The 26132-nt window shown below is 40.1% G+C and overlaps 1 protein-coding gene and 1 long non-coding RNA gene across 2 annotated transcripts in view; both read left to right on the forward strand.

Moving 5' to 3' along the window:
- The first annotated feature begins 3641 nt into the window (after positions 1-3641).
- LOC122136540 lies at positions 3642-20464 on the forward strand. Its single transcript, XR_006154209.1, has 3 exons — positions 3642-3802; positions 20281-20304; positions 20439-20464. It is a non-coding gene; the product is annotated as an uncharacterized LOC122136540 (long non-coding RNA).
- A 45-nt stretch (positions 20465-20509) lies between these two features.
- LOC122136785 (deleted in malignant brain tumors 1 protein-like) overlaps positions 20510-26132 on the forward strand; it is an 89026-nt gene continuing 83403 nt past the window's right edge. The window contains exons 1-3 of the mRNA XM_042721382.1: positions 20510-20753; positions 21047-21352; positions 21492-21530. Of these exons, the coding sequence (XP_042577316.1) occupies positions 20510-20753; positions 21047-21352; positions 21492-21530 (589 nt within the window). The remainder of the gene's footprint in view (positions 20754-21046; positions 21353-21491; positions 21531-26132) is intronic.

A 26132-nucleotide genomic window follows, 5' to 3' on the forward strand; every position in this document is an offset into this window, starting at 1 on the left:
TGTGTTCTGGCAGTACTTTCTTACAGATGCAAATCACTTCTTTCCTTACATTTTTCTCATCTGTGTTTTTTGGCACACAGTGTAATTTCAAATTCCAGCGTCTAGAGTATCGTTCTAATTCAGTGATGCGTGACTCCAAAACGCCAATTCGATTACTCTCCTTCAAAAGCGATGACTCGACCTGGTAAACTTTGCTCTTCACCTCATTCACATCTTCACATACGGAGTTCAGCTTTTCTTTCAAACCAGCAATGTGAGAAGTATTCGCCGCATCCATTGACTCCAGTTTATCAGACCTCATGTTGATTAGCTCAGAAAGTTTCATGATAATGTCGTTAGCGAACTCACCACGGCCTTTTTTGGTGGGAGGCTTCAGAGAAGTAGGAGGAAGCAAGGGGAAATCTTCTACTGACAACATCGAAAATACATCTTCTCTTCAGGCCCATAATAGTCGTGACAACTGGACAAATTAAAACGTTACCGGCAGCAGCAGAGTTAGATTTCTTTCTTCTTCGTCGCAGAATTCTTTTTCTTATCAGCTGACATATTTCTGAATAGACTGTGGTAAACAAATAGCACTAAGCATCCAGTTAAAACGATAAAGAAGTGTCTGTTTTATTCCTCAGTTTTATCCTTGTTGATGGGCGTTATAACTCAACACCTGTGCTCACCGGGGGGCAGGGTTTCATATTTTATTGAAGCTTCCCTGGGCGCCGCCATTGATTAGCAGACCCCCACCTGCTGTTAGCATTCCATTGACTCCCATTCATTTTGGCGTCAATTTGACAGCGAATAACTTTACATCTGAGGCGTTTAAAGACTCCATTTGTCCATTTATTATTTCTAAAGAAACACGAAAATGTATAAAAGGCCCCATTACCTTTTATCTGACGTTATGGCCCCGTAGAATATATGACAAGGCCCAGGAAAAGGACAGGCGTCAACCGGTCCAAGAAGAAATCCAAGCAGGGGTGGAGAAGGGTTGCATTAGTAGGATGGTGGGGATGCAACAACAAGGGGCGTGGACTCGATGGGAACAAGCGATTGGTTGAAAGATCTTGTGGACTGAGTTGTGGAAAGCGGATCCATACTGGATCCAGTTCCTTATCCAATCAGTCTATGATGTCCTCCCCAGTACAACCAACCTCTTCTCCTGCATGCCTCCTATGCCAAAAAAGAGGATTCCTGGAGCACATATTAAGCTGCTGCCATAAGGCCCTGGTAGAGGGGCATTATTGGTGGTGCCACGATCATGTGCTAAGGGTAATCACTGGAACTATCAGCACAGAGGACTACCTAACTGAACAACAATTACATTTACAAGCTAATAACATGTTGTAATATAAATGTGCATTTATTATTGACCAGTTGGAACTAGCAACTTTTGGAACTAGCATATTTGATGTTTGTACTGTTGCTAAGTTCTTTTTGAAAAAAAAATCTAGCAACAAAATTGCTAAGTTGGCAACACTGCTCCAGGAAGGATACGGGAGCTCAGGGGGCCATTGCGGGACAGGGAGCTCGGGGCACCATGGAGGAGTAGGTAATTCAAGTGTTTTCAAAAAACACTTTGAAAGAATAATGGGGCCCTCTTGGGGCCAAAATCAGCCACTGGAGGCCTCCCTGGGCTTAATGGGGGATCAGGAGGCTAAACTTGAGAACCGCAGCACTATCTTGACACTGGTCTGGGGCTAGAGCCATTTCTCGACTCTGGTCAGAGGATAGAGCTGATACTGGAGTGGACTCAGGGGCTGGAGCCAACACTGGAGCGAGCTCAGGCTTCTGTCTTCGGCGCGGTCAGCGGGCTTGAGTGCTGAATGGCTGGCGGGCTTGTGTGTGCCACAGCCGGCGGGCTTGAGTGATGAATGGACGGCTGACTTGACTTGGCCAGCTCAGCTGTTTAGCAAGCTCAAGAAAATCCTCCAAATACTGCTCTAACCTCCGACCAGCCTGCCGCAGACCCGACAGCTTGTCCTCAGCCGCCGTCAGCTGACATCTGTTTTGGTCCGGTCATCTGTCACAGTATGTTGTGGCAAGGGAGAATGCAGGAGTCTCAAACTTCACTTGAACAGAGTTTAGTACTGAAAACACAGGGTACATACAACTCAGGAGCAAAATCAACAACTAGTGACAAAGTTGACCGGACAAGGAATAAATGAACAAACAGGAACTAATATACATAGGATAATTAATAAAACTGGTGCATAATATTAAGACGTAATATTAGGTACCCCTTAGTTTCAAAATACTTACAGTATAATTTTACAGGTTGTTACACCTTTGTTCCCTAAAGCTTGCATATTATTCCCTTATACCTTCACGGAGATACTGAATAGGTACACTATAATTACAAAAAAGTTACGCTGTAAATTCTGTTTACTTACACTATACGTTGCGGGTTGTAATCTAAAGCATTACAGAATTTTCTTACTGAAGAGAAAAAAAAAAAAAAAAAAAAAAGAAAATCCAAATATACTGCTAATGTGAGAAGGATTTACATTATACTTCAATTGTATTTTGGGTGCTTGCAAATTTTCATGCTGAAACATCTTACCACAACTGTAGAAACTGTATTTTTCAATGTAGCTACTTTGTATCCCATGATGCAGTTACAGTTTTTTTCAGCTGCTTACACAAAAAATCTTCACTAGTCAGACAATTTCTGAAAATTGACACTCAAACACCAGAACTTCACACCAAATCTGCAAAAAAAAAAACACTAATTTTCAGCCTTTGAGTTTTCAGAGAGACAGAGTTCGAGGCAGAGTTCAAATTAAATTCAGACGGGGAAAAGGAGGAGGACAAAGAACAGGAACAAGAAGTGTGGTCTTTGATGAGATTAGAGCCAATGTCATTGATCATGTGATCAACCACACCATACAAGGAGGTTCTTTGTTCTTTCCATGGTGTCTGGCAAGAGAGAAAATAGCATGTGACGTGGATAAAGTATATGGCCAGACCCAGCCTGGAGGAGAGATGGAGCCTAGATACACCCCAACCATCTCGCCACCACACAACACACACACACACACACACACACACACACACCATTCTGTTGGAATAATCACCTTTTTCTAAATTATGTTTGGTTTCTGTCCAACTACACATGGTTGATGTATTTCTTTTCTTTCTTACTGTGTAATACTGTATTCACAACCACAAATGCTTACAGTAAAAAAATGAATAGTTTGGTTTCAATCTTGCTTTTGTGTTTACTGTGAATTTTTCAACATCTCTCTGCCAATTACTTTCAATCTTATACTGAAATGTACATAGGAAGTGCACGAAAGAAGAGCTTTAGGTTTTGAATAACTGTGTGTATATATCCAAAAATATTATATTATGGCAATGGTGTTTGCAATGTAAGACAAGTGTTTGTTTTTGAGATGTGTTTGTGATATTTTTGTGATATTTCATTTTATAAGAGATATTGCATTTTGTTTGTGCAATTCTTGGATTTGTGTGTAAAGTGAAAAAAAGAGCCAAGTTTTGAAAAAGCAATAATAAAAATAAAAAAAAACCTGTAATATGCAAGATGTGTTCCATAACCAGAATGAAGAGAATCCTGAGGATGACTATGGGCTTGTAGATGTGGATTATGGTGATCATGAGAATGTAACTCTGACTTTGATCAAGATTATGTTTAGGGCACAGAACAGACTGATGGACAGATCAGTTCCTAACATACACGTAGTTTACGTTTCAGCATCATCAGCTCTTCTCACCAATCAGGAAGTAACCTCATTTTAACACAACACAAGAATCACGATGCCAAGACCTTCTCTTCTCACTTTGATATTGGGTAAATTACATTTTTAATTCTTACACTTTTTATTGTTCATGATAGATTGAAATAAAGATGACAATATGATGATAATAGTCTTCCTATAGAAATGCATTTGGCAATGTTGATATCACAGTAATATTTCATCTTTTAAACAGTTTAGTTAAAGATTATGAACTGAATGATTGGTTGTGCAATATTTTTATTATTGTGCCATCATTTATTAGATTTTCACTGAGCTTTTACTTTTTTTCTGAGACTGAACTAAAAAGTAATGGCTGATACCATAAAGTAACTTATTTCTGGTATTAGCGATGTTAGTTCTGGTATTAGTTCTCCTCATAAATGTTGATTCTGATACAGTACACGGTGATTTATCTGTATGTTTGGGTTTACATGACTGATTTTTAAAAGAAATTCACCAACAATTTTTATTTGCTTCATGAAAATTAGCTATTCACTAAACTAAAATGATTTAAAATAGTTGTAACAAAAACATATCTATAATTCCTCACACCATCAACAAATCAATAGTGTCATTATGCAGCTCAAGTATTGTCTGTGTGTCAAGTCTGTAAGCTTTTTAAAAATAAATAAAATAAAACTAATAAAAAACTAACGTGTTACAGACAAGATGAGACTGAGAAAGGCATAGTGAAATACATAAATTATCCATTTCATTCTCTTATTGAGGAGGAGAATAATAAAGGGAAATTCATATATACACCTATTCATAAAACTTTATATCTAAAGATGGCGTAATTATATAATAGATCCATAATAGATCCATAACTTAGTAAAAAAAAAAAGTGGATATGGATAACATGAATCATGAACTTTATATCTAAAGATGGCGTAATTATATAATAGATCCATAATAGATCCATAATAACCAGAATGAAGAGAATGCTGAGGATGACTATGAGCTTGTGGATATGGATGATGGGGATCATGAAGGTGAACTCTGATCAGGATTATGTTACTGTAGATAATGATGACTCTGAACCGGACTATGTCAGTGTGGAAACAAAACGATTCAGAACAGTGTCAATGTTGATATTACAGATCACAGAAGTAAGCTGGACTATAACTGTGAAGATTTATGAAAGCTATTCAATTATTATGATAAATATACCCACTAAGAAGTTTTCACTGTCACTGTGCACTGTCACCTGCCTTCTATCATGACTGCACACCAGTTTATAACTAAAAGTGCAACAGTACCTAATTAATTTTAAGTTTAAACAAACAGCTTAACAGCTGCTTGCACTCTGTACAAAGACGAGATGTTACATCTTTGCTTCTACAAAATGACACTTCCTCAAATCTATTTCACAACTTTATCCGCGTTAACATGTTCTTTTGAAAAGAGCTATTCTCAGAATCAATACCACAAATTCAGCATTTTACACTTAACTTCATTTCTGAGGATACATCTCATATGGTTTCTAGTAACTCTCACAGTTTCACTTCTGTTGCAGAATTCATGAGTTTTTTTGTCCTTTCCCTTTGTTACAAGAGTTTTTCTTTTTTTTTTTTTTAAAGAACATTTTGTGTTGGACATTAATCACATTTTCCATCAATGAGGAAACATGCATTTTACCACACAATAATGGTGTAGTTGCAGCGTCTGGAAAGAGTTGATTAATGTCAATTAGAGCAGCAGTGCCAAACCCTGCTCCCTTCCTAAAGATTTCAGTTCCAGCTCTTCTCCAGCACACACGTCTGTTTTATTCATGCAATCCATATAATTCATGAACATCTAGATTAGCTGGTTTGATTAGAGTTGGAGCTAAACCACAGGATGGGAGTCCTACAGGAGCAGGGTTGGCGACACTGAACCAGAAACATTCCTAAACTCTGGATAAAAACAGTTAAGTTAACACCATTATTATCACGTAAAAAGTAAATGTGAACATCACGTTTGTTCCATCCAAACGCAAACTATTTATGGGGTGACAAGCTGCTTTTCCACTGTTGGGCCGGGCGGTTCTAAGAACGGTAAAGAACAGTTCCAGTTATTTTTCCACTCGAGCTCCGTCCAGGCAGAATGCGTAGTGAAGTCGCCACCCAGGATTGCTCATTTGTTTTTTGTCTGGCTACTAGTATGTAAACACTGTATGTAAAAGTCTTATCAGCATCAGGGCCACTGAGAAACAGAGTTGCAACACTGTTGAGAGTTGGAAGTAAAGCGTGTCATGGTGGAGCAAATAGTTCTAAACAAATCAATAGTTGCACAATTGAAGCCCATTCATTTCAGTGCTTCTGAAGCACACTCACTGGTAAACTGAAGAAATTACTGCATTTTTTGACATTTTAATGCATTCGTTGACCTCTTGTAAATCTGGCCAGTAGTGGTATTTTCTGAAGCACATAATAGTTAAAAGGGTCATATGATTCTGCTAAAAAGAACATTATTTTGTGTATTTGGTGTAATGAAATATATTTATGCGGTTTAAGGTTTTAAAAAAACACACTTCCACATACTGTACATTATTGTTTCTCCTCTATGCCCTGCCTTCTGAAACGCATCGATTTTTACAAAGCTCATTGTTCTAAAAAAAACAGGTTTGCTGTGATTTGGCCAGCTATCCAGCACATTGTGATTGGCCAAATGCCTCAAGTGTGTGACGAAAAATTACGCCTCTTAACATATTGTGATGCCTTGTCCGGCCGGAGCGATGAGACAAAACTTAAAACTCATAAACGTGATATAAACATGATTAGTATTCTTTTTAAACTAAAAAATAGGAAAGTATGCTTTTACTTTACTTTTATGTTCTTCTCAGAAATGGGCTTTATGTACTCAGAAATATACTTAATGACATTTAAGTATACTTGACTTATACTTACAAAAGTCTAAATATATTTGAGCTATACTTATGCTCCTAGAATCTGTGTTTTCAATGTTATATGCTAGAGGGCGCTAGTACACATCTTCTGTACAGAATTTCCAAAAAACACAAGTGAAGAAGAAAATAGACAGCAGATACTTACACATGTAATCTAACACGATCATCTGACATGAAATTGCATCAAAACTGTAATGTTATGGATAAAATGATGACCGATGAAGAGGTAATAATTACAGTCACACTTTGGGGTGTTGATCGACTCCATCTACGTTTTGATTATCATTCTGAATCCAATGCATAGTCTTTTCAGCTTTTTGTTCAAAATATTATTATTTTTTTTATTAAACTTACCCACATTAAAGTGTTTAAAAAAAAAAAAAAGACAGCATGAAGCTAGAATAAAATGTTTTTGTTTACAAGCAGATACCTTGTTCTTTCTTTGGATGTTTTGTATGTTCAGATATTCATATCTCAAAATATATATACAAATTAAAACCTAAATAGGGATATAGTAGTATACTTAAAGTATGATGTAAAGTTCACTTATGAGTATACTTGCAGTATAAAACTACTAAACTAGTAGTTTACTGAGAGTATACTTCAAAGTGAACAAAGTATTTAATTAGTAAACTATCAGTGAAAGTGAAAAAGTGAAAATCATGACATTTGCCAAGTATGGTAGGCCATACTCGGAATTGGTGCTCTGCATTTAACCCATCCAAGTGCACACACACAGCAGTGAGAAGTGATATATCCAGCGCCCCACACCCGGAGCATTGGGCAGCTATATCCAGCGCCCGGGGAGCAACTGGGGGTTCAGTGCCTTGCTCAAGGGCACTTCCGCCATGGGTATTGAGGGTGGAAGAGAGTGCTGTTAATTCACTCCCTCCCACCTACAACTCCTGGCAGCACCGAGACTCAAACCTGCGACCTTCTGGTTACAAGTCCAACTCTCAAACCATTAGGCCACAGCTGCCCCAGATATATACCTATAAAAGTTAATTTTTAGTAGTGCTGGGCAGTATACCGGTTCATACCGAAAACCGGTGTATATTTTCATTACGATATTACATTTTTAATATACCGCCATACCGATGTATTTAATTACTTAATGTATTTAATTAATTAGTAGATAACGGTGTTTTCGTGTGTTTTTTGTCTTGTGAGTCGCAGTGTTTTTGTACGTCGCATCATCGCGTCTATCTGTCTCTAAGTGCGCATACAGTCGTGAGTTTCTGCTGGATGTTGGCAGAGCCACACTTTTAGAGTTTAAACTCCGCGCACGCAGAACAACTGCGAGATCTCGGACTGTTCCGGAGGCCTACATCACCGCCGACCCCCACTGCTGCATCTCGCCCACAGCGGAGGCGCCACAAGCGGCGTGAGAGGAAGCAGAAGAGGGGTAAGCGAGGAGGTATCCGGGCTAGGCTAACGGCTAACCCACACAAGCCATCTATCCCCACCATTGTACTGGCTAACGTACGCTCTTTGGACAATAAACTTGACTACATCCGATTACTACGTTCAACTCAAAGGACTGTAAGAGACTGTTGTGTTTTTGTATTCACGGAAACATGGCTCAGCGTTCCGGACTGCACCATTCAGCTCGACCAGCTGACGTGCTATCGAGCAGACAGAGCTCGCGTCGCGGGAGGAAAAAACCCGCGGCGGCGGGCTTTGTGTTTACATCAATGATGCATGGTGCCGAGATGCTGTTGTGGTCTGCAAAGACTGCTCACCCCTGGTGGAGTTTATGATTATTGAGTGCTGGCCGTTCTATCTACCGAGGGAATATACAGCCATACTGCTCGTTTCGGTTTACATTCCTCCGAACAACAACAACTGCAACAGGAACGATGCACTAAATGAACTGTACCAGCACATCAGTGAGCAGCAGACAGCACACTCTGATGCTTTTCTCATCATAGCTGGGGATTTCAACCATGCTGACTTTAAAGAGTGTGTTTCCAAAAATACACCAACACATTAACTTTCCAACAAGAGGTAATAACATTTTAGACTTTGTTTACACACACACAGAGAGGAGCTTACAAAGCCCTCCCCCTCCCCCACCTTGGTGCCTCAGACCACATCACTGTCATGCTAATGCCTGCATACAGACCGCTCGTTAAAGTCGCCAAACCAGTTCAGAAAACAGATTCAAGTGTGGCCAGAAGGGTCGTCTGATGCTCTTCAAGACTGCTTTGATACAACTGACTGGAATATATTTAAGCAGGCTGCCACTTACAATAACACCCACGGACCTCCAGGAGTACTCGGAGACTGTCACTGCCTACATCACCAAGTGTATTGAGGATGTAAGAGTCACAAAAACCATCACTGTCCGGGCCAACCAGAAGCTGTGGATGACAGGGGAGGTCTACAGACTCCTGGAGACGCGGAACGCTGCCTTCAGAGCTGAAGATGAGGTGGGCCTGAGAACAGCCAGGGCCAACCTATCCCGCGGCATCAGAGAGGCTAAGAGACAGTACTCCAGGAGGATAGCCCATCAATTCAGCGACAGCAGAGACACTCGGAACCTGTGTGGCAGGGGATACAGACCATTACGGACTATAAGCCCCCCACAGCGGACCTGTGACAGCAACATCTCTCTGCTGAACACCTTCTACATTCTTCACTCGCTTTGAGGCACAAAACAGCACCACTGCACAGAAGACTCCACCTCCTCCCAGTGACCAGGTGATGATGCTGACCCCGGACAGCGTGAGGAGATCCTTCAGCAGGATCAATGCACGCAAAGCTCCGGGTCCTGACAACATTCCTGGGCGTGTACTGAGAGACTGTGCAGCAGAACTCACTGATGTCTTCACAGACTTTTTTTAACATCTCACTTAGTCAGGCTGTTGTTCCCACATGCTTCAAAGCTACCACCATCATCCCAGTCCCGAAGAAGCCATCTCTATCCTGCTTCAATGACTACCGTCCTGTTGCACTTACTCCCTTCCTCATGAAGTGCTTCGAACGGCTAGTCATGCACCACATCAAGTCTGCCCTCCCCCCCTCCCTCCCTCCCTGGACCCATTCCAGTTTGCATATCGGTCCAACCGGTCGACCAATGATGCCATCTCAACTACCCTCCACTCAGCACTTACACATCTAGAGAAAAAAAAAGACTCATACGTCAGAATGCTGTTCATAGACTTCAGTTCAGCATTCAACACAATCATCCCTCAACAGCTCATTCACAAAATGGTCGAGCTGGGGCTCAACACTTCGCTGTGCAACTGGCTGTTGGACTTTCTGACTGGAAGACCTCAGGCAGTACGTGTCGGCAGCAACACATCCAGCACCATCACACTGAACACTGGGGCCCCCCAAGGATGTGTGCTGAGCCCCCTCCTCTTCACTCTGCTGACCCACGACTGCACACCGTTACACAACTCCAACCTCTTCATTAAGTTTGCGGATGACACGACTGTGGTGGGTCTCATTAGCAACAGAGATGAGACAAACTACAGGAGGGAGGTGAGCCGCCTGGCCGGGTGGTACAGTGACAACAATCTCTCTCTGAACGTGGAGAAGACAAAGGAGATGTTGTTGACTTCAGGAGAGTGCACACTCAGCGTGTCCCTCTGACCATCAACGGTGCGACTGTGGAGAGAGTGAGCAGCACCAAGTTCCTGGGTGTGCACATCACAGAGGACCTCTCCTGGACCGACAACACTGCAGCACTGGCCAAGAAATCACAGCAGCGTCTCTACTTCCTCCGCAAACTGAGGAGAGCCAGAGCCCCACCCCCCATCATGTACACCTTCTACAGAGACACCATCGAGAGCATTCTGACTAGCTGCATCACTGTGTGGTATGGCGCCTGCAACGCGTCCTGCCGGAAGACTCTGTAACGCATAGTGAGAGCAGCTGAGAAGATCATTGGTGTCTCTCTCCCCTCCCTCCTGGACATTTATGGAACCCGTCTCACTCGCAAAGCCCTCTGCATTGCAGGTGATCCCACTCACCCGTCACACAGCTTCTTCAGTCTGCTGCAATCAGGGCTTGCCCCCCTCAGTCTCCAGGCCAGGACCAGCAGACTGAAGGACAGCTTCATCCATCAGGCTGTCAGGAAGCTGAACTCGCTCCCGAACTTGCCCCCCCCGTCCCCTCTTCTGCCCCAGGCACCCACTGAACTATGAAACCCCCCCCCCCCCCCCCCCCCCGATCCCACATCTCCAGGTCCTTCCACCCCCCCTCCCTCTAACATACGATGACATGCACCAGTCACTTTGTGCAGCATTGGTCTGCTCACTACCTCATTCACCATGGAACTGACATCATTCTACCACCTCATCAGTCAGTTTAAATAAAACAACTGCTCTTGAGCCCTTTGTCACTTTAATCAGACTGAATAAGCTATTTTTTTATGCACTAAAAATCTTTTTATCTGCACTGTTTGTTCACTGGTTTGCACTCTATCTGCCAAGTACCTTGCGCTGCTTTTATTTAACCATATTTTTTATATCTTATATTTGATCTATATCTTATATTTTATACATACCCTTATTCTATACTTTTATCTTAAACTTTATCCACATTTTTACTGAGAGTAACGCAATTTCGATTCTCTGTATGAAGTGAAGATAATGGGTAGACGCTCAGTCTAGGTGCTTATGTACTGTACATGTGGAAGAATTGACAATAAAAGCAGACTTGACTTGACTACTCAACGTTCAGAACGAACGTTATGCTGCGCCGTGGCCGTGCGACACTTTTTCAGACGGACCTTCTACAATGTTGCACTTCTAAGCAGCGACTGCGAGGTGTGGTGAGGGAAAACACAGCAGTGCTCTGGTGTTGCATTACAGGGAAGATGGATGCTGCAGAACTAGAACATGACACAGAAGAACTTGTGCCAAAAAGAGGAGCCGGGTCTTTTGTTTGGAGGTTTTTTGGTTTCCAAAAATCCAACGTCGACCAAACAACCATTTTATGCAAGTGCTGTCGGGCTAAAATTGTCGCCAAAGGCAGCAACACGAGCAATTTGCTCCAGCACCTCTGCCGCAAGCACGTCTTGGAATATCAAGAATGTATGAAATTAAAGTCAGCGGACCCAGCGCCCTCCACATCAGCAGGTAACACGGGGAAAGCAAAAGAAAAGTCGAGCCAAATGTCACTTAAAGACGCATTTGCTAGAGGGACTTACTATGACAGAAAAAGCAAACTGTGGATCGAGATTACAAACTCGATCACTAAACACATAGCCAAAGACATGGTCGCGCTAAATACAGTCGAAAAAGGCTTTTAGACCTCAAAAGCAATGCAAGTTTTCTTTTTAGATTTACTTGAATACGTGTGTAATGTACCTGGGCTTGAACTAATGCAAGTTGCACACCTCTTTGTATTATGCAAGTTGCCTTTGCATGCTGTTCACTTTGTTTAACTATTTATTTGAATGTGAATATACCTCAAAGCCCATATATTAATGCAAATTGTCACTTCACTAAGTCACTTGTTTTATATTTCCTTTTTAGATTTACTTGAATACTGTGTAATGTACCTGGGCTTGAACTTGAAGCAAAAGTATTGCAGTGTAGTGTATTTTTCTATTGTTTTTATATAAAAAAAAAAAAACATTGTGAAATTTTGTAAAAGTTCTGTATTTTGACTGCAGTTGTCTTTGCATTCTGATTCCTCACTTCATTAGAATCATAACTGGCTCTTATTTGTATACAACAGCATAATTTTCTGGGGCCATGCAAACCTGTATTACTAGTGTGGAATTATTCTACAATATTCATTAATGACAGTAAAATAGACCATCCGAAGTCAATTTACTGCAGTAATTTCCTCTCTCAACCAGTAGAGGATGCATTGAACACCTGATTATGCATGAGAAGAAAAATAAATAAATAAATAAATAAAATAAAATAAAATAAAAAACACGTCATAACCCGGAAAAAGTATACTTTTATATACAAGAAAGTGGGCCAATTTAGTCCCAAGAAGTATTGAACCAGTACACTACAAGTATACTACTGGAAAACTGATATTTCTATACTTGCTACATAAAGTATACTTAAAAATTTGAATGAGCAGAGGCGGGCACATAGACAATCATCCTGATAGTGTACTACTTTTTGGTAAGGGGAGACTGGAGGCCTAGAGTGAGCCGCGGCCAGCTTGAATGAGCAGAGGCGGGCAGCTTGAGAATGGTGCGGCAGGCAGATTCGATGAAGGAGGGTAACTTAATCTTGCAGCAACCACATGTGACTACCCCTGGGCTGGACTCCGCTTCGTCCACGGTGAAAGCTGATTCGGCGATCCACAGTGCACAATTGATGTTTTCCCTCAGCGACTAGCACGGATCAGCTCTAGTCATGACAAAGCGGATATCTCCTTTTTTGTAAGGCCAAACAAAGTAGTTTCGCTTTCACAGTGAAACACACAGCATCTATACGAAATTGCGGCGGCAACAACAATACTACAACGAGAATAAAAGGTACGCCTTCTTTCTTTGCGTGAACATCTGGGCGGTGTTATACAAATCTTTCCACATACTGACATAGATATGTGGGGGCATGTTAGAACGAGCCGTTTCATGGGGGCGTGGACAAGTGTTACCTTTTATAAAGAATATCTCTTTGGATTTGAGACTTTAGTCTTTGCAACTTCACAGATCTTTATTCACCAAGAGCTTGTAACACTCCAAAGAGAAAGGAAAATTTGAAATCGCATCATATGACCCCTTAAATGTTTATCGTTAGATAATAGACAGTTATACTATAATTGCAGTTAGATAAGGCAGCAATAGTTTAATAGCAACCATAACCAGATGCTAGTTGTCATTAAGCTTGTCTTTTTGCAATCTTTCTCTCCTTGGAGGTTGAATGAGTTCCAGTTAAGACCATTCAAGGAATAGCTATGATAAAGAGTTTCATGGAATGCAGTTGATTGCCTTAGTGTTTTTAAACCTTATTTTTAAAACTTTCATAGGGGTAAATTCCAGATTTGCTTGCCTTTTGTAATATTCACTTATTTTGTATGCTTAGGCTACATTAATATCATGAAACACTAGAATGTAATTAACATTTTTAAATTTGACATTTAAAAAACTGAAATGTATAAAAAGTGAGTGGTTGATAATGTCTAAATATACATTTAAAATGTAAAACCTACAAAAATAAAAATAAGCTATTAAAGGGTTAGTTTACCCAAAAATGAAAATGAGACTGTTTCACTCACCCTCAAGGCATCCCAGGTGTGACTTTCTTCTTTAAGACGAATCCAGTCAGAGTTGTATTAAAAACTGTACTGGCTATTCCAAGCTCTATCATTGCAGTCAGCAGGTGTTGCAGTTGAACAGTCCACAAATCATCAATTAAAAGCGCACGCATTCATAATAAACATGCCTCACAGAGCAGAGATATTCTAGTCTCGCAAATTTGTTTGCTGGAGCAGAGGAAGTAAAGTTTACTTACTTTAGCAATGGAAAACCAGTCTCCTCTTGGTTTATATAGAAATCCTCTGATTATTTTTTTTTTTTTTTGCAAATCCTCGGTTTGTACTTCTAATTCATAACCACCGTTTTGTTTTACTCTTTCTCTGCATTGGTCACTAATCATGCAACACCGAAATCTTACATCATCAGCCGGAATGGCTTCTGCGTATGACAGAGACCGGAAGTGAGAGAAAAAGTGTCTTACGTTTGAAATATGGATATTTTTCAAAAATGCATGGATTTATGACAGGAGTCCTTTATTCATCCCCTGGAGCCGTGTGAGGCACATTTTATTTTATTTATTTATTTGAAGACTTGTGGACTATTCAACTGCAACACCTGCTGACTGCAATGATAGACCTTGAAATAGCCAGCACAATTTTTAATATAACTCATATACACCTGGGATGCCTCAAGGGAGAGTAAAACAAGCCAATTTTCATTTTTAGGTGAACTAATCCTTTAAGACCAGCAAAACTCTTGAGCAACTAAAGCAGAGATATAGGCTAGATTTATTCAACAGCTATATGGGCAGTGGTTAAATGGCATTACAAGAATATTTTTTCTTGCCACCAAACCCCTCTACCTGTTGGATTAACATTTAAAAAAAAAAAAAAAAAAAAAAAAAAAAAAAGGACATTGGTTGCACATTTTTATATTCTCTCAATAACTTCTGGTTTATGTTACCTAACTTTTGTTTGTCAAACGAACATGATTTTTCGTTTGTTTTTATGCTTTTTCTGCCATGTACCTCCTGTTTATTTAATGATTTTTGTTTAAATGAGAGCTTTATCCACAATATACAGTGTTGTCAATAAATTTAAAAAATTGTTCCAAACAACCAATAGTTCCACTATTGAAGCCCATTCATTTCAGTGCTTCTGAAGTACACTTACTGATAAACTGAAGAAATTACTGCATTTGACATTTTAACACATTAGTTGACTTCTCGTAAATCTGGCCAGTAGGGCTATTTTCTGAAGTGCATTATAGTTAATGTTTATCGTTAGCAGAGCCGGACAGTAACGGAGTACATTTACTTGAGTACAGTACTTAAGTACAATTTTGAGGGATCTGTACTTTACTCGAGTATCATTTTTGGGGAGTACTCATGACTTTACTCAAGTATATTTGAGAGGCAAATATTGTACTCTTTACTCCGCTACATTTCTATCCATAACAGTAAGTACCCGTTACATCTTCGGCCCCATCCACACGGAGACGGAGCTTACCCCAATCCGATCTTTTTTTTTTTATCTCGTCTCAAGAAATATCCGCGTCCACACGAAACCGCAAAACGATGTAGTATACAAGCCAGACCAGTATGTGGTGCTGTAATTCTGCCACAGAGATACACTAAAAACGGAGAAGAAGACTTGGACTATGCTCATAAACCTTGCGCGTGGTACACAAACGAACATGGAACAATTCATTTATTAATCTGTGTTAATGTTAGTTAATAAAAAGACAATCGTTCAATGTTTGTTCATGTTTTTGTTGCTATTACGTGACGTTGCGGTGTCTGATTAGGGAGAGACGTGGGCAGATGACTTCATTTCAGAAAATATACAGATTCGCTGTCCAGACGAAAACACAAAGGCGGCGTTTTCAAATTTATCCACTCTGGGACCCGGTTTCAAAAAACATCGGATTCACTCTTCCAAAACGCCGGATTCCGTGTGGACGAAACGCCTATCCGATAAAAAATGTGTGCGACGGAAAAAAAAGAGATCTCGGAAATGTGTTGTTTCCCTCTCAAACGTGACTGGATTGTGCAGGCACCACTGATTGGGACACAGCCTATCAGCAATCACATTCAGCTATCCGCCAGAGACTTCATGACATTTGATTGAATTGAAGTACAGTACACACACACACACACAGAGTTGTCACACATAGATTGTGTGTGTGAGAATGGTGTTATTCAGCTGAAAGTATTTTCTCCTGCCTTTGTCTGTATGTCTGTGAGAGGAAATTACTTAATACTGTCACTCAGATTAGCTGAATTTTATTTTTAGCTGATTTTCTTTAATCATTATTATTTTCTCTTCTATGCTGCGTGTATAACACGGTAAAACTCAAACATATGTCAGAAAAATGCTATATTGCCTTCTTTGCTGATTTAGATTTATTGATTTGATTGAGAAAAAAAAAAAAAACTCACATGTACACACAATTCTTAGCTGAATTTTCTTTTCTGATATTACACATTAATGTAAGCTGAGCATTTGCTTTGATGTTCTTGAGTATGCGGTGTGTTTAACAGTCAGGTTCAAATGTGGGTGCAAAAAATTCCATTAAAACTCTAGCAGAGGTTTGTCAGAGCGTTGCCATTGTGCGCAAATGAGAAATGTTAAATAAAGTAACATGGTAAAAAGATGAAAATTACTTTATTTTACCTTCAATTCCTTTTACATTCTCCAAGGTATTAACATTAAAATTTTTCATAACTATGTAGGATGTTTCTGTACATAAATGTAAGCACTGTGGCAGTAGTAATGCAATAGTTAGAAAATGTACTCTTGTACTCTTGATACTCAAGTACTTTTTAAAACAAGTACTTCAGTACTTTTACTTAAGTAGACATCTGACTGTAGTACTTTTACTTGTACTCGAGTAAAATTTAGCAAGGGGTATCTGTACTTTTACTCAAGTAATGAAGCTGTGTACTCTGTCCGCCTCTGTAGGAAGGATACATTCTAAGACCTATCCTGCAGTCATCATGGTGAGATTAAGTTCCTTCAATCTAAAAAAAAAAAAAAACACCAAAATAATCCAAAATAACATAAAGTAAACTATTCCTGGAATCCCATCGATTCCAGTACCAGGAATTAAAATTGGAATACATTCCAAAAATTTTGGAATCGAACAGCCCTAGTTTTGCAGACTTGGTCTGAAGATTCGATATTTAAGTAAATGGTTTCACTGAGTGTGCCTCAAGTAGCCCACAAATTTTAGTAAACAAAAAAAACTGTGACAAGGCTTAATGACTATAAACATTCTCATGCTTATCTAGACACCAAAGCTACAACACAATAAGTTATTAACAACATTAAAAAAAAGAAAAAAAAACACCTAACTACTGACCACACCACAGAACCATGAAAGCTGTTAAAAATAATAATAATTTACTTTTTACAGTCAGGGTTCTTGCACTTGAGGAACCTTTTCATAGTTCCTAGAACTAATGTTCCTGCTCTTTGGCATATTATTATTGTTTTGTCTTGAGGACTGTTGTTACTAGAGTAATGTGAGAGAAAAAAAAATACTAAAGCAAGAGTTCAGAAAAGACTGGAACGTGATCAGTAAGTGTGCAGACTGAAAAACTGCTACTCTTTATGTCGATTGGTCATGAGATATTTAAAGGTGCAATGTGTAATATTTACAACAATGTATTTACAGAAATGCAATGTTATATACATAACTATGTTTTCAGAGGTGTATAAAGACCTTACTTAATGAACGATTATGTTTTTATTACCTTAGATTGAGCAATTTCTATCTACATACACTGCGGGTTCCCTTACATGGAAGTTGCCGCCATGTTTCTACAGTAGCCCTAAATGGACAAACTGCTCTACAGAGTGTGTTTCGTCACTTTGTTGTTCTTGCGAATACAACACTGACACAGTGATGAACAAGTAAATTAACGTTCGCAATAACATCGATTAAATTAATAATTAAGTAAATATAATTCCTTGATTTATCTTTGTTAAGAAATCTCATTGCTCTCTGCTGTCTTTACCGACGACATCTGTACCTGTGTCGGCCAATTTGCAACCTCACCGCTAGATGCTGCTAAAATTTACACACTGCACCTTTAATAAAGAATTATAAATTATACCTCACCCTGTAATGGCATTGACTGTTATTTTACCCATGATCAGTAGAGGCCCCACTGCTAGCCTGTCATATTTGTAAATATCTCTCAAATCAGGCGTCTTCTTGAGCGTCATTAAAGGGGTCATATGACGCTGCTAAAAAGAACATTATTTTGTGTATTTGGTGTAATACAATGTGTTTATGCGGTTTAAGGTTAAAAAACACATTATTTTCCACATACTGTACATTAATGTTTCTCCTCTATGCCCCGCCTTTCTGAAACGTGTCGATTTTCACAAAACTCATCGGTCTGAAAAGCTAGGTTTGCTGATTGACCAGCTATCCAGTGCGTTGTGATTGGCCGAATGCTTCAAGCGTGTGACAGAAATGTTACACTCCTTAACATACTGTAATGCATCTGCCAGCAGCACGAGACTTAGTCCAGCTGCTCTGTTTGTCCACATCCCATCATCGTTTCTCTTTTAGCAGTTCAGTCAATGTACTGTTAGGAGTAACTGAATAACTTGGGATATTGGTTTATTTCACGTCAGAGGGAGAGTCAGGCATGTTTATAATCTGAATAATTTAAGTAATTTGTGGATTAGTGTGTACTGGAGACGCAAACCGTTTCAAACGATTCAGTTCGATTTGGTGAACTGGTTCGACCGGTTCACTAAGAAGATCCGGTTAAATAGAAAGATTCGTTCGCAAACCGGACATTACTAGACAAGACAAAACCAATAAAACCCATTACAAACAAGGCATTTGTTGCATCCAGAGGGGACATAATTACTGATTATAATGACTTATACTGTCTTTTTATGCGTTGTGTTGCGTACCGCGCTGCGTAAACGCAAAACCATGTCTGCATTTGTGATCGGAGAAACAACAAACAACCCTAGTCTACACTGCTCAAAACTTGCATTTGAATCATCATAAACATAGAAAATGTACAAAAAATGTACTTACAGGTAGTGGTGGGCAAAGCAAGGCTTCATGAAACACTGAAACAGCCGAAGCAAATGTGCTGAGGCTTCGAAACAATTCGACACCCGTCTCTACAATGAGACCTGGGGGTCATTTTTAAGTATTGCCCTTAAACAGCATTGGCAGTGAATCAGTTAAGCAACTTGATGATATGGGTTGGGGGAGTGGTTAGTGTGCACACCTGGTTGGGGGAGTGGTTAGTGTGCACACCTGGCATGTTGTCAGAACCTGTCACTTTAGGTTCTAATACCAGGAGAAGCATGAATATATTTATAATAAATATTTGAAAGTGGTGGTTTTATTGTTCTGTTCTTGTAATGTGTTGTAACATCTCTCTGACAACTAAATGAACTCTTTGTGAATATGTTATTTTGGTCCTGAAAAAATAAACATTAATAAAATACATCAAGCCACAACTGGCATTTTTTACATATTATAAAGATTTTTACTTAAATATATTAATTGTTCTGCTGCATTAACTCCACTTTTATACTTTGCGGGAGTTAGGTTAAGACAGATGTGTGATTGTGTGGTTTGTTCCCGCCCCTGTGCAGATTTGCCCAGATTCGGGGTCTCGAAACACTTGTAAAATGCCCTGATTGCTTTGAATCACCTTAGTCATCGCCTTCGGAGCAGTGTTTCAAAACATCTGCGCTTCAGGATCTCGACACCGTGTCGAAACGTCAGTTTCGCATCAGCCATCCCAACATACAGGCTGTGAGTCAGAAGCACCAGACTGTCCTTGCAAAGTTTATACTGCCCAAATTTATATAACCAGCCTTTGTGTCACAGACACACTGTAGGCTACTAGTTCAGCAAACAGTCCTCATCCTCCATAAAATGCATTGCCCACACATCTGAATATTTGTGTTGGACTGTTCTGGAACAGTGTTGAAATAAAACTTAACTACTGATTTCTAGTTGTGTCCTCTTTTGGAAGGCCAAACAAAGTAGTTTCGCTATCACAACAAAACACACAGCATCTCCACAACAAGAGAATAAAATTTGCGCTTTCTTTCTTTGTGTGAACATTTGGGCGGTGTTATGCAAATCTTCCCACATCGTGATTTAGACATGTGAAGGCGTGTTAGAATGAGCCATTTTAGGGGGGTGTGGTTGACTCTTAATTTTATAAAGAATATCTCTTTGGATTTGAGACTTTAGTCTTTGCAACTTTACAGTTCTTCTTTATACACCAAGAGCTTGTAACAGGATACAATTATCAGCCAGTACTGTCTGATACTATCCTAAATCTTTTAAGTTTTTTATTTGGTAATTCATATCTAATTATAACATATTACAATATGTTTAAATGTCACTGTTTTTTGTTGTTGTTTGTTTTGTTTGTTTGTTTGTTTGTTTTTCTTTCATCTCAACAGCCAGTTCTATGACTTCTGTAACTGGTGAGTAACAGACTGTTAGTCACTCATTTTTAAAACAGATTTTATTCTAGCTGCATCATGATTTGGCTAGTCTAGCAAGTTTAGCCTGTTGTAAGATGTGACTTGTATCGTAATGGAGTTATTTTGTTTTTTAGGAGATTTTAGTATCAGACTGATGAATGTAAATAACGACTGCTCTGGAAGAGTTGAGATCCTGTATAAGGGGATGTGGAAGATCGTGTGTGATGATAACTGGGACATGAAGGATGCTGCTGTGGTGTGCAGACAGCTGGGATGTGGAAGAGCTGATAGTGCACCTGGCACTGCTCATTTTGGCCAGGGTAGTGGTCAGATCTGGTTGGATGAAGTGGGATGTTCAGGAAATGAATCATCGCTCACACAGTGCTCACATCCTTCTTTTGGAACACATAACTGTGGTCATGGTGAAGATGCAGGTGTCATCTGCTTAGGTAAAAAAACGTTTTCAAATTGCTGTTTACCTTGATATTTTATGCAACATTTTCTTATGTTACATTTTTACCAGCATATTTAATTGTCTAAAATTTTTAGGTAAGCGTATTGAAAATGTGCTAATACTGCAATTAAAACAACATAAACTTTAAGAAAACTTGTGAAAATATCAGAGGCTATGAATGTTTGGTGGTTTGCTCAAAACAATGTCAAACACATACCAAATACTTACAACATGTCAAAAATAAATTTTTGATCACATTGTACTTTTATTTTTAATGCCAACTACCAGACATAAGGTTGGTCAATGGGTCTGATTCATGCTGTGGGAGAGTGGAGATCCGTTATAATGGCCATTGGGGAACCGTGTGTCATGATAACTGGGACCTGAATGATGCTGCTGTGGTGTGCAGACAGTCACAGTGTGGATCAGCCATCAGTGCACCTCCTAGAGCCTCCTTTGGTCAAGGCAGTGGATCTATCTGGCTGGATGACGTTAAATGTTCAGGAAGTGAAGGAGCCCTCACACAATGTTCACACAGAGGACTAGGAACACATAACTGTAATCATGGTGAAGATGCTGGTGTTGTTTGTTCAGGTATGTTAAATCTTTAATAACTTCACACATTATTTTTGGGGGAATAACCAACAAAAATTACATTAACCTTCATGAGTGTCGTGCTTACGTTACATTATGTCTTAACAAATTATTTAAAATAAACATAGTTATTTTGCAGGTGAGCTGAAGATGCCGACCTTTTCCCTGACCTCCACACATGCAGCTGTTTCTCCTGGAGAAAATATCCAGTTCAGTTGCACAACACCTAAACCAAGATGCAAGGCTAATGCTGAATTTCAGCTCTTCAGAAATGGACCATCTGTATCCTCACAGACACATGAATCTAGTGTGACTTTCAACCTTAATGTAGACGTCTCATCACATGGGCAGCTACAGCTGTCGTTACTCCTACCAAAACAACATCAAGTCACCTATGAGCAACACTGTATTCATCACTGTGGGTGAGTGCAGTCAGCTTAGCCTCATAGATTGCATGCATTAGTAACGTACAAGTGAACTCATTCTGTAAAGATGCTTTTTTCCAATTTGAGCCATTTCATAAAATGACTGTGTATTAAATCCTTCGATGATGGGTTTCTGAAGCTATTTTATTTGTTTAAAGGAGTTTTACCTTATCGTTTGAGTTTCTATAATCATATAAATGTATTCTACTTGTTTTCTAGTGAACTTGCAGCAGCCCAGTATTTCCCACAGTGCTCCTGATGGAGGGTTTCACGTGGGGCCTCAGGGGCCAGTGATCACCAGGGGCCACGGTTTCACCATCATCTGTTCAACTCAATCTCAGTTTCCTGGAGGATCTTTTCACCTGTTCAGAGGATCAAGCATCACCAGGACTGAGTCAGCTGTCAGTCACTCTGCTTCCTTCTTCTTTCCTGAGGCAGATTTTTCACACGAGGGAAACTACAGTTGTGTTTATGAAGTCAGTGTCTCCTCACGCTCCTTCCGTTCATCTGCCTCCGAACTGCTGCTTATCACTATTATAGGTACTTATAACCACAAATCTTTCAGCCCCAGTGTGTATATCTACAAGTTGCTCTTAGCGACTGTATCAAGGATCAACCAAATTTCTAGATCCATAGTAAAACGTGTCTTGATAATTTAACACTTTCTTGTAATTAAAATAGTACCTTGTGAATAAAAATAACAAAACAACATATCTCTTTGTGTTTGACCCTAGTGATAATTATTAATAATATAGTAAAAAGAAAACTGGTAAAACTCCTACCAAAACTACATCAAGTCACCTTTGAGTAACACTGTTATCACTGTGGGGGTGAGTGTGTCCGGTCTTGTCTCGTTGTGTACATCATAGATTACCTGCAATAATATCATATAAGTGAACTAATTTTGAAATGATTCCTTTTTTGCATTTGAGACATTTTGAAAAATGTGGATTAAATTTTGATCCCAACAAGATGCAGTAATTGAAGCCATTTTTATTAGATCCAAACAAAAAAAACCATATAAATAAACAATACACAAAATCCATCTAACTTTAAAAATCCCAGTATCTCCCACAGTGCTCCTGATGGATGGGTTGATGAGGGGCCTCAAGGGCCAGTGATCACCAGGGGTCACAGTTTCACTATCATCTGTTCAACTCAATCTCAGTTTCCTGGAGGATCTTTTCACCTGTTCAGAGGATCAACATCACCAGACTGAGTCAGCTGTCAGTCACTCTGCTTCCTTCTTCTTTCCTGAGGCAGATTTTTCACACGAGGGAAACTACAGTTGTGTTTATGAAGTCAGTGTCTCCTCACGCTCCTTCTGTTCATCTGCCTCCGAACTGCTGCTCATCACTATCACAGGTACTGATGTATAAAAATCTAAAAACAAGTTGACTGCTTGTAATGAAAGTTTAACTCAAACACGTGTGTCTCTTTCAGCCTCCCTGCTTCCTGTCATTGGTGCTGCAGTGTCAGCTGTGCTGCTCTTATTGTCTGTCCTCATAATCATCCTCCTGCTGAAGAGAAGACAAAAGCAAAGGAACAAGAAAATGCATTCAAAGTGCTCTTTCACAAAAGGTAAAAGTCTTGAGTTTTATAAAAGTCGTCAGATGATGTCCTCTATTTTATTTTTAACTCTTTCATCCTAAGTCACTTTTCTTCATAATTTTCCTGTAATTGTCCCTCTCTTTGCAATGTCTGTAGGTGCAGCTAATACATATGCAGGGGCATCCCATGATAACAAAAATGAAGAGGATGATGAGGCTGATTATGAAAATGTAGAACTTGGTGAAAACATGGATCATGATGATTCTGAACAGGACTATATTAATATGGACTCTGATCATTCTGAAGAGGACTATATTAATGTGGACTCTGATCATTCTGAACAGGGCTATATTAATGTGGACTCTGATCATTCTGAACAGGACTATGTCAATGTGACTGTTATAGAAAATAAAAGTGTGGTAGACAAATCTGATGATAACATTTATGAAAGCTGTTTTGACTAATACTAATAAGAGACTGGTCTTGACCTACCTGAAGAACATCACTGGACCTTTGATAAATCTAACACCTCGACAGACCTGGGAATTATGCAATGATCTTATTGGTGGACTTCAGCCCAGCCTTCAATACCATCATGCCTGATCTTCTCTCAGAAAACTGAACCCAGCTCTCCGTGCCCTCCCAAATCTGTCAGTGGATTACCAGCTTCTTGACAGACAGGTAGCAGCTAGTGAGGCTGGGAAAACTCACATCTAGGGACCCTGACTATCAGCACATGGTGCCGGGATGTGTTCTCTGTTCTCAGATATCAGAAAACTACAATGGAAAGTCAGGACTGCTGAGAGGATTATTGGTGCCACCTGCTTAACCTTGAAAAAATTTACACCTCCAGAGTGACGAAAAGAGCTCAAAAAATCATTTAGGACCCCTCACAACGAGCCCACTCTCTCTTTGAACTGTTGCCCTCTGGCTGTCGCTACAGGGCACTGACCAGCAAAACAGCAAGGCACAACAACAGTTTTTTCCCTCAGGCCATATTCCACCTGAACAAAAAATCTCAGGACTGCACATCTGTACATAACATATCAAAACAAAACATCTAAAAAAAAAATAAAAATTAAATGTTTTTTTATTTTTATTATTTATTTTTCTCTATATTTTTATTGCCATATAGTTTTTTTATTATTATTGTCTATTCTCTTTATTATTAATGTTATATTTTGTTATTACTTTACATACATGTCTGCACTATGTCTGTACTTTTTCCTTGCACTGGAAGCTCCTGTCACCAAGACTAATTCCTTGTGTGTGTAAACACACTTGGCATTTGTCAGGATCTAGGACTGTCTGTGTCTGGTTTTGCACATGCCCTCAATAGAAATCGCAATCGTGTTCCCCTCTGTAAAAATTACATTTCCCCTCAGGGGGGCCCTTAGAATCACCCTAACCCAACCCAACATCCTCCCACCTCACCCCCACCAAAATGGCACCCCCATACACTCACCGGCCACTTATTAGGTACACCTATTCAATTGCTTGGTAAAACAATATTACTAATCAGCCAATCACATGGCAGCAACTCAGAATGCATTTCAAGCATGAACCTGCCTTTTATAAGGTCATTCACACGCATCTCAATAGGATTCAGGTCAGGACTTTGACTAGGCCAATCCAAAGTCTCATTTTGTTTTCAACCAGACCTTGCTGGTGTGTTTTGGCAACCATTGTCCTGCTGCAGAAACCCAAGTTCGCTTCAGCTTGAGGTCACAAAACAGATGGCCGGACATTCTCCTCAGGATTTTTTGGGTAAACAGCAGAATTCATGGTTCCATTTATCACAGCAAGTCTTCCAGGTCCTGAAGCCAGCCAAAGTTTCAAAACAGCCCCAGACCATCACACTACCACCACCAACATATTTTACTGTTGATATGCATGTTCTTTTTCTGAAAACGCAGTGTTTACTTTTACAGCAGACGTAATGGGACACACACCTTCCAAAAAGTTAAACTTTTGTCTCATCGTCCACAGAGTTTTTCCCAAAAGTCTTAGGGATCATCAAGATGTTTTCTGGCAAAAACGGAGCCCGAGCTTGTGTTTTTTGCTCGACGCATGCCCGGTTGTTCGTATTGCGGAATTCCTGCCATGCTAGACCACTTTTTGTCCCAGTGTCGCTCGTCTTATGGCGAATATGATACACTGGCCTTACTGAGGCACGTGAAGGACCTGCAGGTTCTATAGAGGATGTTCGTCGTGTGGGGTCTTGTGTGACCTTATGGATGAGTGCTTGCGTGCTTTTGGATGGTAATTGGCAACGGCTGGCAACCCGGCAGGCACTCCGGGCAAAGATCTCCAATGTTCCCGTGTGTCCTTCAAACACATTTGTGCATCATGGCTGTCACTGTGGTCGACTAGGTCAGTGCCCACAGCATTAATGAAATGGCTTTATGACACACTTTTTCCAGGATGCATTACTGCTCTGTCCATAACCTATTAAACTGTTACCTACATCTCTTGTTTCCTCGTGAATTTTCTTGGCTCTCTCATGTTTGATGTACTAGCTTTGGCGGATCTTTGGTCTACTCCACTTGTCAGGCCGGTCATTATTATCGCGCTGATTTATGCTAGCGCCCCCCAAGGCCTGTGGCCGCCCTGTCTGGGTGTGGCCGTCCGCGCCCTTGCCTGGCTTGGGCGTTTTAACCCGGGGGCGTGGGCCCCTCCGCCTTTTCCGCTGGAGGCGAGCACACTGCAGGTTCTGTGGCACTTTTGTTTCCACTCCTTCCGCATCAACCCAAGCCCCCCCCTAACCGTTTTTGCCCCCTGACACACACTTTCCTTGTGTTGCT

This window comes from Cyprinus carpio, chromosome B3, assembly GCF_018340385.1.
Source record: "Cyprinus carpio isolate SPL01 chromosome B3, ASM1834038v1, whole genome shotgun sequence".
Lineage (NCBI taxonomy): Eukaryota > Metazoa > Chordata > Actinopteri > Cypriniformes > Cyprinidae > Cyprinus > Cyprinus carpio.